We start from the raw sequence: 21,146 nt of genomic DNA on the forward strand, positions 1-21,146 counted from the left end.
TGCTTACCTTTCCAGAAATGTCTAGTATCTCCCACTGAATGCAATTTTCTCCGTATTTATACTGATGCTTACTTGTTCCTCCCATTTATCCTGAAATAAATCTCTTCAGCATACACAAGAACTGAAAATAGTTTAGACATTTAGTAGCTTGAAGAGTTGCTTAGTAGTAATCATTTACCCATTCCATAATAAGAATGTGCAGTAGCATAAGAAGTTAGCTAGCAAGTAAACAAAACAAAGCAAAACCTACACCAGCTTCTAAGCTGTTCCTTTGAGAAAAACGTGCATGAGTGTGCAAACCACACATATCAGATGACAATTCATGTCCTCATACCAGCTTTTATAATTTTTTATCAGCAATTGCTGAAGTGTTACAGGCATGAGTAATACAGCTCTGGTACAAGAAGCCTCTGGTTTAGTGCAGATTTTCATCAGCAAATCCACACTTGTGCCCCTACAGCATATTTTTATCAGGGACCTAAAGTGAAAGGCTTGCAGATACACTTTCCCACTAGGTTATGCTCTGCCTTTTCTGTGGCAGGAATACCAGCAGAGCCTTGGTCTGCATTGGCCTGAGTCACTGCATTCAGTGCACACTTGAATCATATTTGGATATCTTGGTGATAAGGATTAAATTACCATATAATTACTAACTTCAGTTTACAGAGCTTATCTTAAAATTATTTTCTGATTGTCCAGGACAAAATCGGCCTACATAATTATTTCTGGAAATTAGTAAAGCACTGTAACTGTCTATTCCAGCAAAATACTCCATACAGATTATAACGATAGAAGATGTGTTTTTATTGTGTTTGCAGTAAAGTGATGGATTTCTGATCCAAGGTTGTGGTTTTTACATGCTGTTGCAGTTTAAAGAGAAAATAATTATATCAAACTATGCTCTGAACTTTATTATCTTCAACATTACATTGGCTGTTGTCAGTTCTTCTGTATTATCACAGCTGTATGCACCTTCTCCCACAGTGTCAAGTTTTTCAGGAGAAAGTGCTTCTCATCATCTGTGCTTTTGTGCTTCCCTGCTTTATTTTTTGTTTGCTTATCTTCTTCCTTCATTGTCTTCTGTTTTGTGTGTTATGACCTCTCTTGTCCTTCCCCATGGCTTGGTAACACTTTTTTCTCCTTCCCCTTTCAGCCCCCACAATACTTTGGCAGCGGCACTGTAACCAGCATTGTTTTAGCTGACACAAACTTGGACTCAATCCTTTCTGATCGCTGAGGTGAAGTTGTTGTTGCCAGTGACTCAGACAACAAAACCATGTTTAGTAATTGCAAGTTTTGCAGGAGTCCCAAGTTAGCACCCACTTGAGCACATACCTTTGGTGGAGGTTCACAAAAAATCACACTTTCTCACCCTATTGCATTATAGTTAGTAACAATAAAGAGAATAGGAGATGAGACATAAATGTAATTAGTGAATAACCCAATTAATGATTGTGAGAACCTTCATTTCCAACCAGTCTTCTGAAGATGTGTTGTGTGTGACAAAGTCCTTTCCAAACAGGGATTCTTACGAGAGTTCTTTAGCAAATAAAATGCTCTCCGTAAATATTTTTATGGGGAGAAAAAAACCCAAAGTCTTCTCTTTAATTTTTTTTTTCCTTTAAGACTTCAAGTCTGTTCATAACTCATCTTACACCAACCCTGCTTCTTGAGGTGAAAATCTCTTGAGACCTTTCCTAGTTTGGCCTTCAGGACTTCATCAGTTTTTAGGAGCAGATGTATCCACTACAGCTATGTATCTGTCTGTGCTGCAGCTCCATTTTGCCTCCAGGGAGACCTGATGGGTTTAAAGGGAGGAACACAAATGTTTCTGAGAACACAAGACTGTGATCATACCCAAGCCTGAACCAGCTAAGCCTGTCATCAAAGAATTTGAGTGCCTACTACAATCATTATTTTAATTTTGCCTCTGTGGTCCAAGTAGTTATGAGTGTATGGAACTTCTCCTGGGCTGATAACACGAGGAATGCTTACCTCCAAAGCTAATACCTAGCCATTCTGGCTAGTCACATGTTTGGGATGCTTGACAGGCCCTTGAGGTAATGAAGGTTGGGAATATCTTTCGTTAACTATTGGAAGAACGCTGCCATCTTTCACTCATCATTCAGCATCCTCACATTGCAGCTTCTCTCCGCTGGACACAGGGAAACTGCTCAGGGCACTCAAACATCATTTAATCTGGCTACCCTACCAATAGTGTCTCTGCATGGTCCCTTCAGGCCTCTACAGCAGTGTAAGGACACTTGCTATGCATAGTGTGTTTTCTGCTGAGGTGTTGGTGGCCATTAAGCTGATAGGAAGGAAGTAAAAATAACCAGCATTCTTTTTCTGTCTGTGTGTGACAAAAAGATAACGAGAGCTGAGTTTTGAAGATGAACAGATCTGCCATTATTTTTTCTCTTTTTGATTTTTTAAATAAATTATTTTACTTAATTATTTTCATTCATATATGACCCACATTTAATATTGTATGAATGCTTGCACCTATGACTTAAAAATGCATGCTCTTTAATCATTTTCGTGGTAAAATCCAATGAAACTCAAATGTTCATAGAGATGAAATCTGAAAAGAATAGGGGTCAAGCTGAGTCCTTTATAAATTTTGATAAATATTCACTGATTTTTAAAGTAATTGTTCATCTCTGAAGTGTACCTGTGAACAACTTTAGAACAGTATTTGGAAGAAGGTGTTGTTGAAATGTTCCAGTACTTGATAAATAAGAAATTTAATTTCAGAAATATTCCATATATGTATCTTTCTGTCTTCAAGAAATTTAAAGCAAAAAACAGGATTGTCTTCTAGTACCCTTGGGGTTTGAGGTTAACGTGCTTAATCTTAGTTTCCCGTCCTAGAATTCAGCTGTCAGTTTATTGGTAAGTGGTAATGTCATGTTTATTCACATCACTGTGCCAAATGAGATTTCTGTCAAGCTTCACCATACTTACATGCGGGAAATTATACAGCTCAGAGTAGATTATATGTTTGATGGTGTTTTAAGAATTAATCAAAAATAAAAACTTACCTTAAAAAGGCATTCTATTTTTAAGGTTTGAATAAAATACAAGACTTTTCATTTTAGTACACTTCCAATATCTTTGTGCATATGAAATCATAGGGTAAAGGCAGCTGTGTAAAATCTCAATACTTGTAAAAGGTATAATAGATGTTACGCTAGGTTCTCTTTTCTTTGATTCATTCTTTTATACCTTTTCTATTAAGACCAACATGTATATGTAAACATAATTGTGTAAGGAAAAATTGAAGCTGGAATTTTTATCTCTTTTATTGCAATCCACAAAAGGAAACCTCACTTAAACATGTTGGCTATTAAGTTCAAAGGAAAGGCAGGCAGTGTGAGGGGAAGCAGTGTCATCTTCTACGTAATAGCAGACTAAGGAACTGGCTATTTCTGTTAAGTTCCTTTCACCTTGATTAACTGCATGAATCACAAGTCAAGTCATTTTACAGCCTGCTTTTTACTGGGATTGAGCCACAATTCTGCCTCATATTACTGGGAATTTCTCATATTCTGCATTTTAGAAGTCAGTCCCTCTGTCTTCAACAGTCTGTTTCCTCAGCGTTTGGTCGCTCTGACTGTCAGTTTTGTAGGTCTGGCTTATGTTGTTCATTCATATCCATGGTGCCTCATCATACCTGTAAGTAAAAATGAAGTACATCTGCTAGCTTAGCAGTTTATTTCCATCTGGACATTAGTTCTGCCGTAGGAGCGGAATGGCAACCTCATTTGAAATGCAGAAATTTGGATTTGATTCCACTTATTGGCTGTTAAATTAATTGTAGTAACTGCAGAACATATGACTGAAGGCTCCTACCTCTGTTTCTGCTGAAAACCAAGAATACAGACCTGAAAATCTTTGAGGGGTAATAGCAACAGTTTTCCAAGTTGCTATATACTAGGATAAAATAACCACATTTTGTAAAGAAACTAGTTAAATATCTGTCTTATTGAGATCTATGGGAACTATGGATCACTGGCAGATACTTTCATTTAGATACCTAACTTCATACACTGAACACTGGTAAACTTGTTGCATATTCATCAGCAAATTCAGTTTTTTCCCATTTGGAAGATTATGCCATTTACACTCCTCTGTGCAATATATAAAGCTATAGGAGTAATTTTCTAAGCTGTTCTGTTGGGAGTGACTAGTACAAACTTCAAATAACCTTCTACTTCCTCCTTGGTAAAGTAACCCCACGTCAGAAAGTTAAAAAAATGTACTGTATGGTTTGCTCAGTTTTCAGGTAGAGCAAAAAGTACGTGCCAGAAGGAACGCTGTCAGTTGTAGATCCTGAAAGCCTATAGGGCAAGGCACATAGTTTTTCAAAACTGTAACGTATTTACTTCTTTTGGTTATTGCTGTTCTAATATTAGTCTGTGTCTTCTGTTAAATCATGTATAGAGCTATTTTATGGGGCTGTTGTTCCACGGGCTGCCTTAAGTTAGGGACCAGTTTAGAGGAAAGAATTGATACTAGGCAATTTTATGAGAGTATGAATCAAATGTAACTTTTGGATCTAACAGAACTGAATTATTTACAGAAATGAATTAGCTTCAACTCTTCCCTCACAACTCAGTTCACATCAATGGTGTCGGCTTTTTTCTTTAATTCACCAAGAGTAAGAAGAATCATTGCAGATTTGGTGATGTCTGCATATGCTTTACTGTAATTTCTGAAATCCAAAACCAAACCAGAATTCATGAGTACTGTTTCCTTTTGCACAATGAGATCTCTAGTTGCTTTGTCTAAATTCAAGAGCAAAAATATAGGCAAACACATTGTGTGATAACATATGCATATACAGTTTTAAATTACATTAGAAACATAACATACCAGTTAGACATCATCAACAGCAAATCTTATCTCAGTCCCTCTTTCTATCCCTTCTTTTTTCCCTACCCTGCCACTATGCCTGCTGGTAAGTATAAATTAGAAAGGATGTATAAAATAAGTAACTTCAAAAATTCCCAGTTGAATATATAGTTCTACTAATCAATTGTGTGTAATCTCATTCAAGTCAATTATGCTGTGTGGTGTGAATGCCTTCCAACCACATTCTGATGACAGTAGGTACTTTAATTTTCTGTGGCAGTTTATGGTTTCTGTCATGATAGATGTACCATTTTGTCAATATTGAATCAAGAAACAATTAAACTTCATGAAAACATTCAGGACTCCATCCTTGGCTGGTAAAAATCAGCTCTAGTGAATGCAGTCAATCCGTGCTGATGCACACCAACTGCATATAGAACTGTGGAAATTTCATCCTAGTCCAAAGAAGAGGCGACAGAAGTTAATCAGATGTCCGTCATGTCATACTGCAATTGACATGCTTGTTTATGATGAGGACTAGTACAAAAGCAATTAACGTGCATTTCATGTATTGTTACTGGTATTATCTGAAAAAATACCAGTAAATAATGAAAATATTAGAATTGCTGATAGTTGTAGATGGGAAGTGAACTGTAAAGCTGTGAAAGAAGGTATTGCTATGCTTAAACACACATGATGACATACCTTAACTCTTTTATTTATTTATTTCAGGTAGCTAATCAGGTTGTTCAGGCTCTACTTACTCAAAAGGTAAGTTGTAGTTTGGGTATTGTGGTGTAACTTAAAGCATGCAGATGTTCATTGTTCATTTGATATATATACTTGTGTAGTATGCATATTTTTAGACTGTTCACACATATAATTACCAAGGCTGCCACACGTCAGGCCCAAAGTCAAATTTCTTGTAATCCAAGTGAATAAAAATCCATAAGACTACATCTTTTAAGACTTGGTCATATATGACCTATATCCAATTTTTATTGTTTACCTATACTGAGACAATAGCACACGAAAATCTTTCGTCCATATGGTGATTTTTCCATTCCCTATCCATAATGAGTTATGTGGCTCCCACAGTCCAGTCCTGTGGAGTATAAAACAGATAAATTACAGTGCATATCAATAGCTGGCACGCTCACTCACATTCAATGGAAGAAGAGACCTCCTGGTGTGGGCTTGTGCTGCTTCCCTGAGTAGAAGAGAAGGCTCCATGCGTAGAATGGGGATTCAGCTACTCTGTTGTTGGGGACCAGGAATAGAGAATATGTATTTTGTCTTTAAAAGCTTTGTGATGTCCTCCTGCTCCATTCTCCTGGGTAAGCAAGGGAAGTACTTCACAGGCAAAATTCATGTGGAGTGACTGCAAACCTGGCAGAATGAGAAGATTCATTATGGCTTGTGTAAAGGTCTGTTCTGAATCAAGTAATGTTTGAAGTTTCCATTCATGCTCCAAATGGTTGGATATGAACTATGGTTGTTTCAGACAGAACCTAGTGGGAGGAGTAAAATTAAAAATTATCTTGCTAAAATGAAGAAGTAATCTGGGAAAAAAGTAAGATGAAATTAAACAGGAAGCAAAACAAGGTAATACAAATAAGCAGAAATAATCAGCTGCCCAGAGAGGGCAGGGAATAACTGGTAGGACAATTTTACAAAAAAAGTGGTCTTTGAGTTGAACATGGTTCTGTGATTTCATTTGGTTGGGGTTGGGGGGGGGGGGGGGGGGTTCAAGCAAAACATGAAGATCTGTAATAATAAGCTATGAACCCTTCAATATTCATGAAATGATCCTTTGTGAGATCTAGACCACTTGATGAATGTGGCATTATTAAAATGCTTTGGATCATTTAGCTTTAAAAAGACTAGTCTGAAAGAGACATAAATACAGTCTTTTAGTGCAGATAGTGCTAAGAAGAATATAAACTGTTTTGTCTACGCTGAATGACAGGACAAGAAATAATGTTCTTAAAATGCAGCAAGAAACACCAAGTTAAGATAATGAGAAACCTCTGCCACATGCCCAAAAGCTTTCTAGATGCAAATGTAGCAAAGTACTGAAATAGATTTTGGTGACAGGCTCCAAAGCCTCCATAACGGACATCATTCAGAACAGCAGAACGTCATTCAGAATGCCCCCCACAAAGGGGATGAGCAGGACCAAGGGTGACAGCAGGGCACACAGGGTGCTGAGCACCAAGTGTCAAGGCCAGGCCTGGAGGCAGTGATAAGGGTCACCCTCAGTCCTGTGTTTGCTGGGCCAGTCCGTGAGGAGGAGGCAGGTCTGAGCAAAGCCAAGCCAGGGTGTCAGGAGGCTGCTCAGGACCAAGGAGGTAGGAGGCTGGGTGCAGGTGTAGCTGCAGAGTGCCTGCTGCACAGCTCAGGTGTGAACAAGATGACCTTGAACTCCGTCAGCTAAACTCCTAGAAGTGGGGAATGTGCCCTGACAGCAGGATAGACGAACATCTGCACCCATAACCATCTGCACGTAAGTGAATGTAAGTAAATAGGTGCAGAAGGTTGCATTTGGCCACCTGCATGCATATCAGGGAGAAGGCTGGATACCCTTTTCAGCTCCTTACTGGGCAGATTTTTGGTGAATCAATTTTATGACATTCTGGATGGATTAAAAGATGCGCAGGGAGGTGTTCTGACTCCATTAAGTCTGCTCTTGGGTATCCTGCTTGGAATACAAGAGATGTCCTGGTGACCTGTAGGTGAGTGATGCAGGACTCTGGAGGGTGCAGTTGCCCCTTATATAGATAACACATTCCTGTGGCCCAAGCTAATATCAGAAATCCAGAAGTATAATAACATTCCCTGAATCTCTTCATCTGACAGCTGCAGCCACCAAACAGCCATGCAGCTCTTACCACAGGGTAGGGTTGAAAGTGTCATTGTTCAGTCCCATGTTTTTTTGATGCACTACAAAGCCTTTTACTCTAGAAGAGGGATGTTGCTTTACAGCGATTGGAAGTGCTGTAGCTTGGAGGTGATTTGTGCAAACCACAACATAAGAGGAAGCTTGTGCTGTTGCTAGCTGTGCTGTATTACTCTTCCTGTACTCTGTATACATGTGCTGTGTGTCATCAGAGGACTGCAGTCTGCAGAGCTATTCCTGTAACTCGTTTTAGAAACATAACTTTAACTGTTTTTTTAAAAAAAATCCCCAATCTGTGTTTCTGTACAGCTTAAATGGAAATGGAGGCATTTTCTTGTATTAATATACACAAAAACCTCATCTACATTTTGTAATATAAAACAATATGTGATTAAATATTTAGCAGAGGGTTAATCTCAATATATTAATCTCTAGTTGGGAATACTATGGTTGTTTCCTAAATGAAGAGAGGAGTTTCCCGAGTCCCTTTGCAAAGGCGTCAGACATTTTGACGACTACATACTTGCTCAGTAATGAATCCTCCCAAACCCATAGGAATCGAGGAGTTCATATGGATACAATAAAAACAGATTTGAATACATTTAATGAAGTGATTTACTTAGTATTGATGGGATTTAACAGCTGCTTACCTATTATTGAGTAATAACAGCTAATTTAATATCCATAGAGAAAGAGAATACTCTTCTAAATGCTAATGAATATTAACTGTTACAGTGCTCCTGACACCATTCATATAAGTCCTTTTATAAGAAAAGACAGGAACACAATAGCATACAATGAAGAGGAAATTGGACTCCTCACACCAGTCCCAAATAGGTAGATATCAGAATCCAAATAGTAACTAGTAAACAGATAAATCTACTGTCATGCAGCTAAGCAGTAAGACAGAGCCAGTCATGCCACAGTGAGATAACACACCTCTGGGGCATAGTGAGACATGAAGAAAAGCTGAGAGCTTTCAGAAAATGGAGGAGAGTGATTTTGTACGGTAACATAGATTGCTTAGGCTTTGCTGTGAATTTGAAATTGTCCCTTAAGGACTAATTTTTGTTTAAATTAAGTACATGCTGTAATGTAACAAATAAAGCACTGTGTACTCACCAGTATGTGGAAAGACTGTGATTCCACCGAGAGTTTCTAGTGACACAAATTGAGTGAGCAAAGCTTGAGTGATTTATCAATGTCACTGAAACCTTGAAATGGAATTACAATCTTAAATGTGCACTTTTCAAGTATATAATTTGTTACAATACATATAGAATTTCTCTAATATGAGAAGCTTTTTTTTGCTGTGACTATGGAGAAACTATATGAAATTGAGATTTGTTCTGAGTTAGCCACACAGCAAAATTTCACAATTCTATGTAGCAAAATTATATGGATTTTCTACACTTACTAATAGAAAATTTTACTTCTGGGAAATGTAAGAAGTCAGAAAAACAACAAAATTATCTGAGACAAACCTGTATGCTCTGATACTGGTAGCATCCTTTCTTTATCCTCCTACCCAAAGACTTCTCATATCACATGAGATGATAGGAGTGCTGGGAACTGTATTTATTTTTTTTTCCCCGTATAAGTCCTGGATCAGCAGTTTGAAATTTGAGTTACACCACTTAATGAAATTATTTTGTGATGCTGTGTATCTGCTCTTTGCATATTACCCTCCTCCACAAGACAGTATTCAGGAGAATACTTTTTACTCTGAGTTCTATATGAAAATTATTTCTTCTTCATTTTTGTCAATGAAATAAAAAAATAAAATAATTAAATGTTAGAAGAAGTATCTTCAGGGGAAGAGCAGCATACTTCTGGAACCTCTAGTGAGGGCACTGAATCCCATTTTGGAAAAGAGTAAGTCTCATACTGAAGGGAAATTTAAGAATAGAGAGGTGCTCGAATATTACTGTAGCAAGACTGTAGGAATACCTTAGATATTTCAGAGATTACTATATTAATAGCTGGTCATTTTGCCCACAGGAGAGGGTTTACATGCTTCAGACATTTGGTAGTTGTATTAATTGGTAATTTTAGGACTTCAGCTTTCTAAACTCAGACTTTATTTTACCAGAATACTGCTACCCTTATGTGCCTCATTTCTCCTCAGGGCTATGTGTGGCATTACCATTGGCACGGTTTATAGCATCTGGGTGGGTAATCTACTACTTTATATTTCCCTTTTTACAGAAAGTCTAAAGTTTGAAACATAAATCTTACTGTTTTAAAACTGATAGGAAGATTTTGAGCAGAGACATTGCTAAGATTTAAATTTTTTCCACATTTTTTTCCTTTCCGTGCACTTAGTAGCATTGAAATGCTAAACACTGTTATAACAGCTAAGGCTCTGTTTTAAATTCTGTGATTATTAGTGAAGGGCAGATAATGATGGACTTAGATGTCTGTGGTTTCCTGATAGAGTGTGCCTTGTGCAAGACCAGAGATAAAATGTCTCACTTATAGAAATCAAAGCTTTAGGGGTTTTCAAAACACCGAACTCAAGAGTTTTGGGGAGTCATGTTGGAAAATTCTAGCAATTTTAATGGAAGAGCCACTTGACAGCCACATAAAAAAAATACTAAGAAACTATCAAGAGAAAATAACTGCATTCTTCCAGTGGTATCATATAATGTGATACTTACTATATGCATAAAAAGCTGATTACAGTTCTCTGAAAGTCTCAAGATGAGCTTATTTTATTGTGTATTTACCTCTTATAACCTCAGTGCTGGTTACAGCGGAGACTAGAGCAAGTGTAGGCAAGAATTTCAGCTACATCTGACTACAGTTTCTTCCTCTGAGTTGTCTTCTCCTAAAGCCAGGTCATCATGTTGATAGTGGTATTGAAGGGACGCCATGTGGGCATCCAAAGGCCTCTTGATCCACCTTCATATGGTGGAAAGTAGTATCTGCTGGGCATACCACAGTGCAGCAACTGTCCTAAATTTAAAGGAATATGGGAAAGTATTTTGGAGATTTAATTTTAAAAAAAAAAATGAAGCTAAATATGGCTGCAGCTTATTATTTTAGTATGTAGTCTTTATTAGGAGACTGCTCTTCCTAATTGATGAAGCTCTGCCTCAGAATGGACACAATAATTTCAGCACAAATTATGCTGAAAGGCTGTCAGATTCTGCTCTCTCTCCAAAATCCTTTTTCTGATAGAATCTTTATTCCTTCAAGTGGCCATGAAAAGCTGGTCTTACATTGTAGATAGATAGATGGAAATTTGCTGTATCTGAAGGCCATTAATGGCTTGTTCATGATGAACCTGACTTGACTAACAGACCTGCGTCTTCAGCAGTGATGTCCTTTGCCTTAAGACACAGAGGTTTTACACTCCACCTCTGCTTCTAATGGCCTGCTTTAAGGCTTTTTGGTACCTTGTGTTGGAAATCTCAGCCAGGATCGTAGTACCACATGGGTAATGTGAGGCACCAACATCTTACTATGGCCTAGCCCACATCTGTGGCAAGTTACAGTGGGGAAGGTACAGACCATACACAATATGCCAGCCAGCAATGCTGACTTGATTATTCCAGAAAAAGCAAGGAGGTGATCAGACTTCAGAGGAGTACCTTGAAGGCACAGTACCACTTTGAACTTCTTCCTAGTTTGGTATAGCTTATGCTTATTACAATATTCATATCTTAATTGCTGCTTTCTGCTTTGCGTCAACTGGAAAATGAAACACATTGCTAGCAAAGTCACTTTATTATACTGACAGAAAACTCCAAAAGGAAGTGTCAGGTAACTACTGTTTCTCAATACAATAATTTTTTTGATGTTATCATGTGATGATCAAACAACCAGAGAAAATGAAGGAGCACATTTTTCTGATTTGTACTATTTTAAAAGTGGTATATGCATTTTTTCTTAGTATGTGACTTTACTTAGAGCTTTTTAAGTGCTTCGGTTACCTGCTTTCTAATCTTCCTATTTTCCCTTGTGCTACAGGATCTGAGGGAGGAATGTATAAAGCTGAAAATGAGAGTTTTTGATTTGGAACAACAGAATCGAACATTAAGTGTTCTTTTCCAGCAAAAAGTCAAACCAGCTTCTGACCTTCTTCTTCAGGTAGGAAATGGCCTTTGCAGGAAACAAGCTATGAGCTTTATATTTCTTACAATTTAAAACTGTTTTTCTTCTTTTAAAGGTTATGTCAATAAGGGGGAAATTATGTTGATAGATTTAATATATTAAAGAATACCCATTACCTATTATCTGATACCATTGAAACTGAAAATGTATGCCTATGAGCTATGACTACACATTATGTGCAGATGTGGAGAGAGGAACACACCTGCAGAGTAACTTACTTTTTTAGGTGCTTCTTCACTATGATAAATGGAATTATATGGGTTCATTATCCCTCTGCAGGGGAGAAGCTTGGATTCCTTAACATTCTGCTTGATGGTGAACAGTGTAATTTCCTATGAGAAGACAGCCCATTTATTTAACTTTTGCCATATGTGTTACAAGGACTTAAGTACCCCTTCACAGGCACAGAGTGATCTTTTTTCCGCAGTGTTCTATGGGAGGATATAGCTGAGAAACCAATTGACCCATCTCCTGCTACTTTGTCGTTCCAGAATAATAAGAGATCTTTCAGTATCCCTTTTCATTTGGCAAAGTCCATTGTTGTGAATGAATCCATTGCTTTGTCATCCTTTTTTAGAAGTAGAATTGCTTTTCAGAAGTTCCAACAAATTGACCATGAGCTAGGAGAACAGTAAATGAGGACTAATTAAAACTTTGCAGGTTCCTAACAATAGGGCAAATTCTGGTTTTAGCAATATATGTTATTTCTTATTAGAGAAAAAATTCATTCATTTTGGAGGAGAAATTTGGGTCACGTCAGCTAGGTAAGTGATATTAAATGTGTATCTTATTTAAATCCTCTGATGCTGTGCATCTGTATTGCAAAGTAAAATCTGGCCCTTGCACTGTTGCTCAACAGCTGAGGGCTGCTAACTCTCATCAGCTTGGGCTGTACATTGAGGAAACATGGTCTGCTTGCCAAGTGGTGCTTAAAGGCAAGGGAATCCCCACACTGAGGTCAAATAGCAGTACTTACCTATTGTGAAACTAAAGCACAGGCACAGTGGTACCAGGTTGCCATCACAGGGATCTGTGTTCTTGCGTTATCCTCAGGTTCTTGTTCTGACTCTTGATTTTGTGTTGATTTAGGTATTGCTAGGTCAGGACTTTCGCTCTTCTGGTTTCTTCTCCCTTGGCCCCTACTTTCTTTCCCACTTGTTCATCCTTCATAGACTGCTGTGTAGGACTGATTTATCTTTATCCATTCAGATGTTCTGACACACCCACCACAGCATAGACCTTTGTTGCTCACTTCCTCTGCTATTGACAGTTACATCACCTGCTCCTTCTCTGTGGTTTATCTGTTGTCTGTCTGTCTTTATTTATTTATTTATCTTCCTCTCCTCCCTCCCTTTTCAAAAGCATCTGACTCTACTCTATATTAGTATTTGGTTAGATTGCACAGAAGTCATATGTTGGACATTCCTTGTTACAGATACAGTTCTTTTTCCCAAATCCTTGTGTGGCAACAATGAAGTCAGGTTATTCTGGGAATGTTACACAAGTGTTAGGTAGGTAGCATCTGATAATCTGGATCAAGGCTTTGACTGTAGTTCCTTGAAACTGGATTGTGTCATAGCTGTAAAAGAAGTTAGAAGAGATGAACCTGCCATCAAGTGGAAGAACCAAATGATCTAGCAGGTTTTCCTGAGGGATCCAAATATTTTACATCATTGTTCCTGCACAGTTTGGCAGGAACTAAGGTGTAATAGATTCCCTGGCCCTTTTCACTTGCTTTGTCTTCATTGGCTGAGGATGAAGAAGAATTAAGATCATTTGCAAAGTCCAGGTCTCCCAGACTGTTATATCCCTGAAATTTACTGTTATATCCCTACTCTTGCTATCAATAGATTTTAATCCCCCTGGCGAAAAAAGCAGGGAACAAGTTGCAGTGTACATCAGAAAATGAAGAACTTCTGTTAAAACACTTCATGTATGTCATTTTTTTGCTCCCAAACCCCTCAATAAATTCATGTGTTTCCAGAGATGTATTTATCCTCTAACTGTACTCCAGACTTGAATAAATGGTGTGTAGTTTGTGATATTGCAGCCTGAGATGTAAAATCTGAAGAAGGGTGTTTCCTTAGGCCTGAAATTAGGCAAATACTGTTGTGTGCCTGCGTAGAATTGAGGCACAGTTTGGATTATGTCTTCTTGGAAATGCATACATCCCAGATTTAGAGTGATAGCTAAATATTTGTTTAAATCTGTCACTACAGAAGAGTACTAAATATGTGGTTAAGGACATTCCTGTTAAATCATGACCCTAATCAAAGTGAATGGACAAATACGGGGGGGGGGGGGGGGGGGGGGGGGGGGGAGGGGGAGGGGGCAGGATACATGGTGTTAGTTTCACCTTTCCTGTGCTGTCTGATCCAATACAGCTCAGTTTTATTTATTTAATGCTGATCTCATCCTAGGAGTATTCACAGTCAATACAATTACAAATTTTAAAGAATGCCTCAGAAGAGGGTATAAGCTAAAAATAAATAATATTTGTTACTTTTCTACATATCAGCCTCTGTGATTTGGTTGTATATTACAATCAAATTACTCTGTAATTGACATTGGAAGACTCTTATATTAAAGCTTATTTTTAAACCATAAACATTCTTGGCATCTCAGATTTCAACAGAAATACCGATTTATTTTATTTCAAAAAATTTTAAATTAGAATAGATTTCACCATCACCCTAGGGGCGTTTGTATATTTGATTTAAAAAGAATAATACATTATTTGTGTCTTCTTAGAAATCACATAATTCACACTTTTTTCAATGAAAAGATTGATACAAGTGTGTTGAATTTGACTGGAAGGTAATGGCCCATATACTATACCGATGGTACTGTTTTGTTTTTCTCATGCTTCCCATACAGTTCAAAAGAAAAACTGATTGCTACCAATTTAAAAAAAAAAATCATGTAGTAAGGTTTTCATGACCGCTTCAGGAATCCTTCACTGTAAAAATCTTATTGAAAGTATTATAGTTTCATGCATTTACAAGACATGTAAGCACTTATGAAATCAAAGGGCCTAATAATATATTGAAAGAAATATGCATGTTTTCTTGAGGCATGTGATTGTGTATATTGCCATGTAAGTTCTTTGCTACTAGAAATTTTGGTGTGCTTGTAGGGAGCGACACAGAGGATATGTCACTCGTGTCATGAAAAGATTAACTAATGCAGTCTCTGATGCAAAATGTAAGGAGGAGAAAGAGATAACTCAGTTGCTTTTTTTGTCATCTCTTTGATATTGTAGACGATTTAAAGAGCTATCCTGTCTTTCTGGGGACATTCTTTCTAGCTGAAGTGTGTGATTTACAGAACCAGGAGCCTGATCATCTTTTTTTATTATTATTTTATTTTATTCAGGCAATCTTCTCTCTGAAACTGCTTTCTTAAAATGACAAAGCCTTGGAAAAGTGTTTCTGTCTCAGCACCATCTGAGGAAGAGCAATAGTTTTAGTTAAAACCTAGCACAGAAGAGTAGCTTCTGCCCAAGTAGCCTTCATTTTCCTCAGCTAATGTGGTTGCTAAAAAGAGATTAAATTCTGCCTGTCATAGCAAGAGGGGTTTGTGAAAGAAAACCAGGAACTCCACTTTATGATCCACCTTGTATTTCATCTGCAAATGAGAGAAATAGTTGGGAATAATAGACAGACTAAGATTTAAAATTGAGTATAGCAAAACTGATTGGAAGTGAAGAGAGAAATCTGTAGAGGTGATACAGAGAAGGTTGCTGAAAGAATAAGACAAATCCAAAGAGAGGATACAAGAGTACGAATAAGAAGCCTTAAATGAAACTTAGCACATCTGCTTTGCCCGTGGCCATGTATAGCATCTATGAAATATTTTTAAATGTTAATGTCAATATCACTGTGTCTTTGCCTTATTTTTTCTAAATGATGCAGTGTTTTCTTCAGAGAAACTTCAAACTACTAAAATCACCAGATTACAATGTTTTTCTGCTTCTTAGTGTTGGCATCTCACAAACTTGTTTTGACTTTATTAGGTATAGAACTGGTCAGCCTTGAGACACAGGTCTTTTTCTTCTAGTTAGCCCTCATTTTCTGCGCATATTTGAAAATATAACTAATGACATTGAACCTGTTTCTGTTACTACTTATTCTCCTTTTACAACAATAATGACTTGTATAAAGTTACTGAGGATAACAGGGGTCAAGAGTTTGCCTTCTGATAGATATCCCCATAATTTGTTTATATTATGTATCTGTGTTTACATAAATTCAACATGTTTGTTAGCTGAACTGGTCTCATGGGTGGAGCTTTGCTTTCACTTTTCACCTAGAAAGCTGCTGTCACAGCATGCAGGAAACCTTCAGTGAAAGGTGTTAAAAAGTAGCAAGTAGCAACATTCAGTGAGTTGATTTATTTGATTAAATAAGTAATAACATTTTCACAGTTGGGAAAGTATAAAATAATATTTCTAGTCATAAGATGTACAATATCTCTGATCCTAAATTATATTTTCATTGCAATTTTACTTCCATCATAAAAATTCTAGTTTATCAACCCCAGAACAAAGCAGGAAGGACTTTTGAAGCCTCTATTTTCTCCTTGTGTTTCTCTTGCTAGATTAATTTCATTTATTACTCATGGACCATCCACATTGTTTAATTTCACGTCTGAAATTTTGTCTAGAACACTACAGTACTGTCTGCTGAATTCTCAGAAGGTCAATTTAAATAACTACTTTTTTATAATTGCATTGATATTAGCTCTTTTAATAACCTGACAAGTATTCTCTGACATACGAGATAAGAGCGTAGCTGTACATACGTAGATGGAAACAGTTGTACAACTTAGCAAGAAGGGGTAAATTGCACCAACGACATTATTATATATGGGAAGAAAAAGAGGGCAATTAATTGCCCTAATACCTGACAAAAGGAGATGGAATATCTTGCCTCAGAGCCTGACCTCTGGTTCAGACATCGTTAGATATGATGATGTCTGAATTGCAGAAGGTAAAAAGTGAAGTTGCATAGCTTTACAGCAGTCAGATTTTAAGTATTTCAGAAAGAAAATTTAAGGGTTTGAAATTAAAGCTAAAGATCATCACACACTGTTAGAAAACAGTTTGTCAGCAGTCCAAAGTATATTTAAATAAACTGGATTGTTATATGCTGCGCAGCAGTATACTTCCCATCTCACAGAAGCCAGCTACTAGCCCTGCTGTGTGCCTCCAGGCTCTTCAGAGAGCAGGCAGACTTGAGACCAAGATCAGCAAATTGTATTTGAAGTTTTGAAACTCCTTCAATTGACCTGCTTATTTTCTTACTTCACGTTTGTTCCTTTGTATCTGTCAGATTGTCAGGGTACTCTTACCTGCAGATCTTCTGAAAAGTTCCAGCTCCAGAATAAACTCTGTCCTTTTCTTCTCAATAAACATATAAATATAAATCGGGCATGGCAGTATCTGTTAGGGATATTTGCTTACTTGGGAATCAGGACTGGTGGCTTGAAGGAAAGAATAATTTCAGATCTGCTAATTGTTTTAGCAGTAGTGGAAAACTTTAAAAGTTATGACAACCTCAAGGGCTGTATCAACAGACAGAAAGGTAATCACATAAGTTGAAAGCATGTTTGAGATATATTAAGTGTAAACTAGTAAATCAGACTTCATCCAGGAATTACATTGCCCGTAGAGCACTTGCTAAGAAGTGAGGTTGTGGATTTTACACTATGTGCAGTTCTCAAAAGGTTTCAGGCCGTAGCCCGGCAGGAGCGCTTAATCCAGATCAAGGCTACTGAAGGTGCACAATTACTGTCATGAAAATCCTGTCCCAAGAAAGAGCATCCAGTCTTGTAGCAGTGAGAAATAAGAGTGCTTCTGTGTATCAGGAGGCAAGATAGTGATCTATTAAGGAACCCTCAAAAGATTTTTGAGATTTTTCAAGAACAAATTAAAGGAACATTTCTTCATGTGAAGATGCTGTTGTCATTATTTTCAGTCTTGCATTATCTTAGTAAAGTGGTACCTATTTTCTATTTCAGTGTCATGTCCTCACACACCGATAACATCTGAGAAGACAAATACAAAGCTTTGGATCTCTCTATTTCATCTCAGCTTAAACTGTATTTCTTACTTGCCCTGTTCGCAGCTCCAAATATATGCTGAAGAAACATTACAGACATTAAGTATTCATGAGAGCCTACTGGTTAGATGAATGGGTGACCAAAGTCAGGGATGAGAGAAGGAAAGGAAACCTCCCTCTCTGAAGAAACTCCATCAAACGTCCCTAAGCCATATGACTTCTAGTTTTGAATGAACAGCAGCAGCATAATACCTGACAGAATTAGGCTGAGTGTCTGATAGCCAGTTCTGGAAGGAGGCTCTGAGATAAGCAGATATTTGGGAGAGCACTGAGATTGGATGTCATCCACAGCAGTGGCTCTCTACGGGCCATCTCCAGTCACAGGGACTTATGCTTGTATGGAAATCACATCTGTGCTGTGTAGACCTCCAAGAAGCTTTGTGAGATCCCTTGAGTGAAAGGGCTGGGTGGCTTTTCTTGTCCCTCAAGAACACCAGTCTTGTAACACTAGTAACAGGGGAATCCTGACATACTGTTTTCTGACTGGAGAAACTATAAAGCTTTCATTCTTAAAATAAAATATTTGCCAAAATGATTTGCTGGATCTAAATATAATTCAAGCTGGTAAAAGAATATGACAAAAATTTTTGTCATAGATCATGACATGATGTATAAAAGGAGAGGCAGGGCAGTATCCCTCACAACATTTAAAACTAAAGCAAACAAAGCACAGCTAGAGGCTCAGTGGAGAACAGTATTTGATTATGAGGGAATTAGATCAACTGACCTGATAGATGTGCTTCATCTATAATTTGCGTTTTGTGATCTCCCTTCTTGTTAGACTGCTGTCCATTATTTCAGCACCTAAATTCTTACCAATTTGCTCTCAAAGAAAAAGAAAACATTTACTAAAGCTCACTAGGCATGTAGTTCTGATGAGAATGATAATGCTTTTAAGAGAAAATTATCCCCAACTGCTAGAATTTCATGTCTAACTAGCCTTGAGAGGTTCCGAAGAAAAACACTGAAAGGCTTTCCATACCTACGCAAACATGACATTTTGTGATACAATTTTAAATTCATAATTTTCAGATACCAAATATAAAAATGAGCTTTTTCCATTATCCTAATGATAATAAATGGCTACAGTGATACCGATACCAGTAAATCAAACGAGCAAATAACCTTTAGGAAAGCCACGAGTGATCTTTGGTGAAGTATTTATGAATGATATCTGAGGAGAGCACTATTATTTAAGTTTTGAAGAAATAGATAGGCATTGTTCTGAAAGGCGAAGGCAGTTTTTCAGAATAAGCACATGTCAAGAAAACCATGGGGCTGTAGTGATGTGAAGGGCCTTAAAAAAAGTAATATTTTGCTGCCTATTTTTCAGACAAAGAAAGATATGCAACTGACACTGGATGAACCATAGATACGTGTTTATTTTATGCGCAATTTTTATTATCAGTGCTGATAAACATGATGGCAGGAATCCAATATGGCATTTGAAACCCTAAGCAAATATGTGGGCAGACTCATTAGGTACAAGAATGTGTTTCATGGGTTTTGCTGTGACTCTGTACAATCAGTATGGGAATAAATATAAGAAAAAAGGAAGTAGTTCCGCTGTATTCCTTACCAAGCTTGCTCTGTGATTCAAACTTCTAATAAGCATTAAAAAGATAATGCTTTTTTATTCCGTGCAGTTATATTTAAGCTATAACAGTGCTTCACCTGTTGGATGCTGTGTGAGCCTGCTCTGTTTGCTGAATGTATTAGCAAGATGTATGAGCAACTTACCATGTAAATCCCTGCATAAATGGTCAAGTGTAAGTATAGAGGCTGGTTAGAAGCAGCCTTTACTCTAGGTTATGAACTGTACAGTGAAAACTCTATGAGTTACTCATGTGTTTATGTTTTGTGACCAAAAGATCCATTTTCTTGTCTGATACCTTTCTGGTTTTGGAGTCTACAATTTAATTTTATATATATGTATATATATATATATATATATATATGGTGTATTTAAGACAAGAGTCATTCAGATTTCCTTTGTAAATGGAAAAATCATTCTCACTGACATTCTGATAGTAAAAATTAGCATGGACGTTCTAATGTTATCATAGTATGCAATGTGGTAAGTACAAGCTACATGTTACATATAAAAGTGCAAGTTCATATTACTGGGTTAACTTTTAAAGCCTCCCCGTTTTGGATTTCACAGTGGAATAAAATAGTAGCCACCGCAAGCCCTGCTTAAATACAATACGTGCAAACAACAGGTGTGCTAGATAATTGTTTTCTCATCATGGTGCATATTTCACACTCCATAACTCCCAAATGAAATACCAAAAGAATGCATAAAATTAAATGATTCAAAGACTTACCAGGGCTGCTTCTTGTTGTGATAATGTAGAAAACTATTGAAATTCTAAAGCAGTATAGAAGTATAACCACTATTATTACAGATATTCTTATTGCACTAATGGAGCTAAGTATGTAGTTTGTTTTTGTTTTCTAAAGACTTTGAAACTTAAATGAAGGATAACTATGCAAAAGTGTGTATATACAAAACAAATAACAATAGATAAGGGATTGATTTCATCTGGTATTACACTCAATACCTATAAAACTTTATTTATATTTTACTTTATAACTGTGGTTTTGTTACTGTTCAGTGTTTTGGCACTGTAGACATGAAGCACTATGGAATTATGGCTCTTTTACTTAAAAATATGTGTGCCAATAAGTACTCTACTTGGTAAAATTTAAGCTGTTCAGATTGTATCAGGTCAGTGTAATTTGCTAGGAATTTTAAATCACCCATTCCATCAAATGAATTTAACATTATGCTAAGTAGGTTTTAGCACATCGGATTACTCAATAGGTGCTTTCTGTTTCATCTTTTATGAAGAAATTAATTTTCCTTTTTACTTTGTATGTTTTGTATACTGTTATGGATACTGCACGTAGAAGAAAGGTGTGGTAATTAGAATTAAATGTTACTCATAATGAATCATAAAACACCTACTGAACCAACCCCATCTTTTAGTATTGAATTGTACTAATGCTCTCCTTTGTTTCCCAAATGACCTATCTTCTTTAATGATGATTTGGATACTGGTTAGATTCAAATGCTCATCCAAAGGCCGTGACACTATTGACTACATCTGTGTTGACTTCGCTGAGAATGTGAAATACTGTATTGA

The 21,146-nt window shown here is 37.0% G+C and overlaps 1 protein-coding gene across 7 annotated transcripts in view; it reads left to right on the top strand.

Moving 5' to 3' along the window:
* Positions 1–21,146, top strand: part of NCKAP5 (NCK associated protein 5) — a 245,226-nt gene that overhangs the window by 146,246 nt on the left and 77,834 nt on the right. For all 7 annotated transcript variants that reach the window (XR_005829348.1, XR_005829347.1, XR_005829349.1 and 4 more), the window contains exons 7-8: positions 5,590–5,628; positions 11,732–11,851. Coding sequence is in view for 4 of the 7 variants with exons in the window: in XM_040603862.1 (XP_040459796.1) it covers positions 5,590–5,628; positions 11,732–11,851 (159 nt within the window). In the remaining 3 variants the exon portion in view is untranslated. The remainder of the gene's footprint in view (positions 1–5,589; positions 5,629–11,731; positions 11,852–21,146) is intronic.

Source organism: Falco naumanni, chromosome 8, assembly GCF_017639655.2.
Source record: "Falco naumanni isolate bFalNau1 chromosome 8, bFalNau1.pat, whole genome shotgun sequence".
Classification (NCBI taxonomy): Eukaryota; Metazoa; Chordata; class Aves; order Falconiformes; family Falconidae; genus Falco; species Falco naumanni.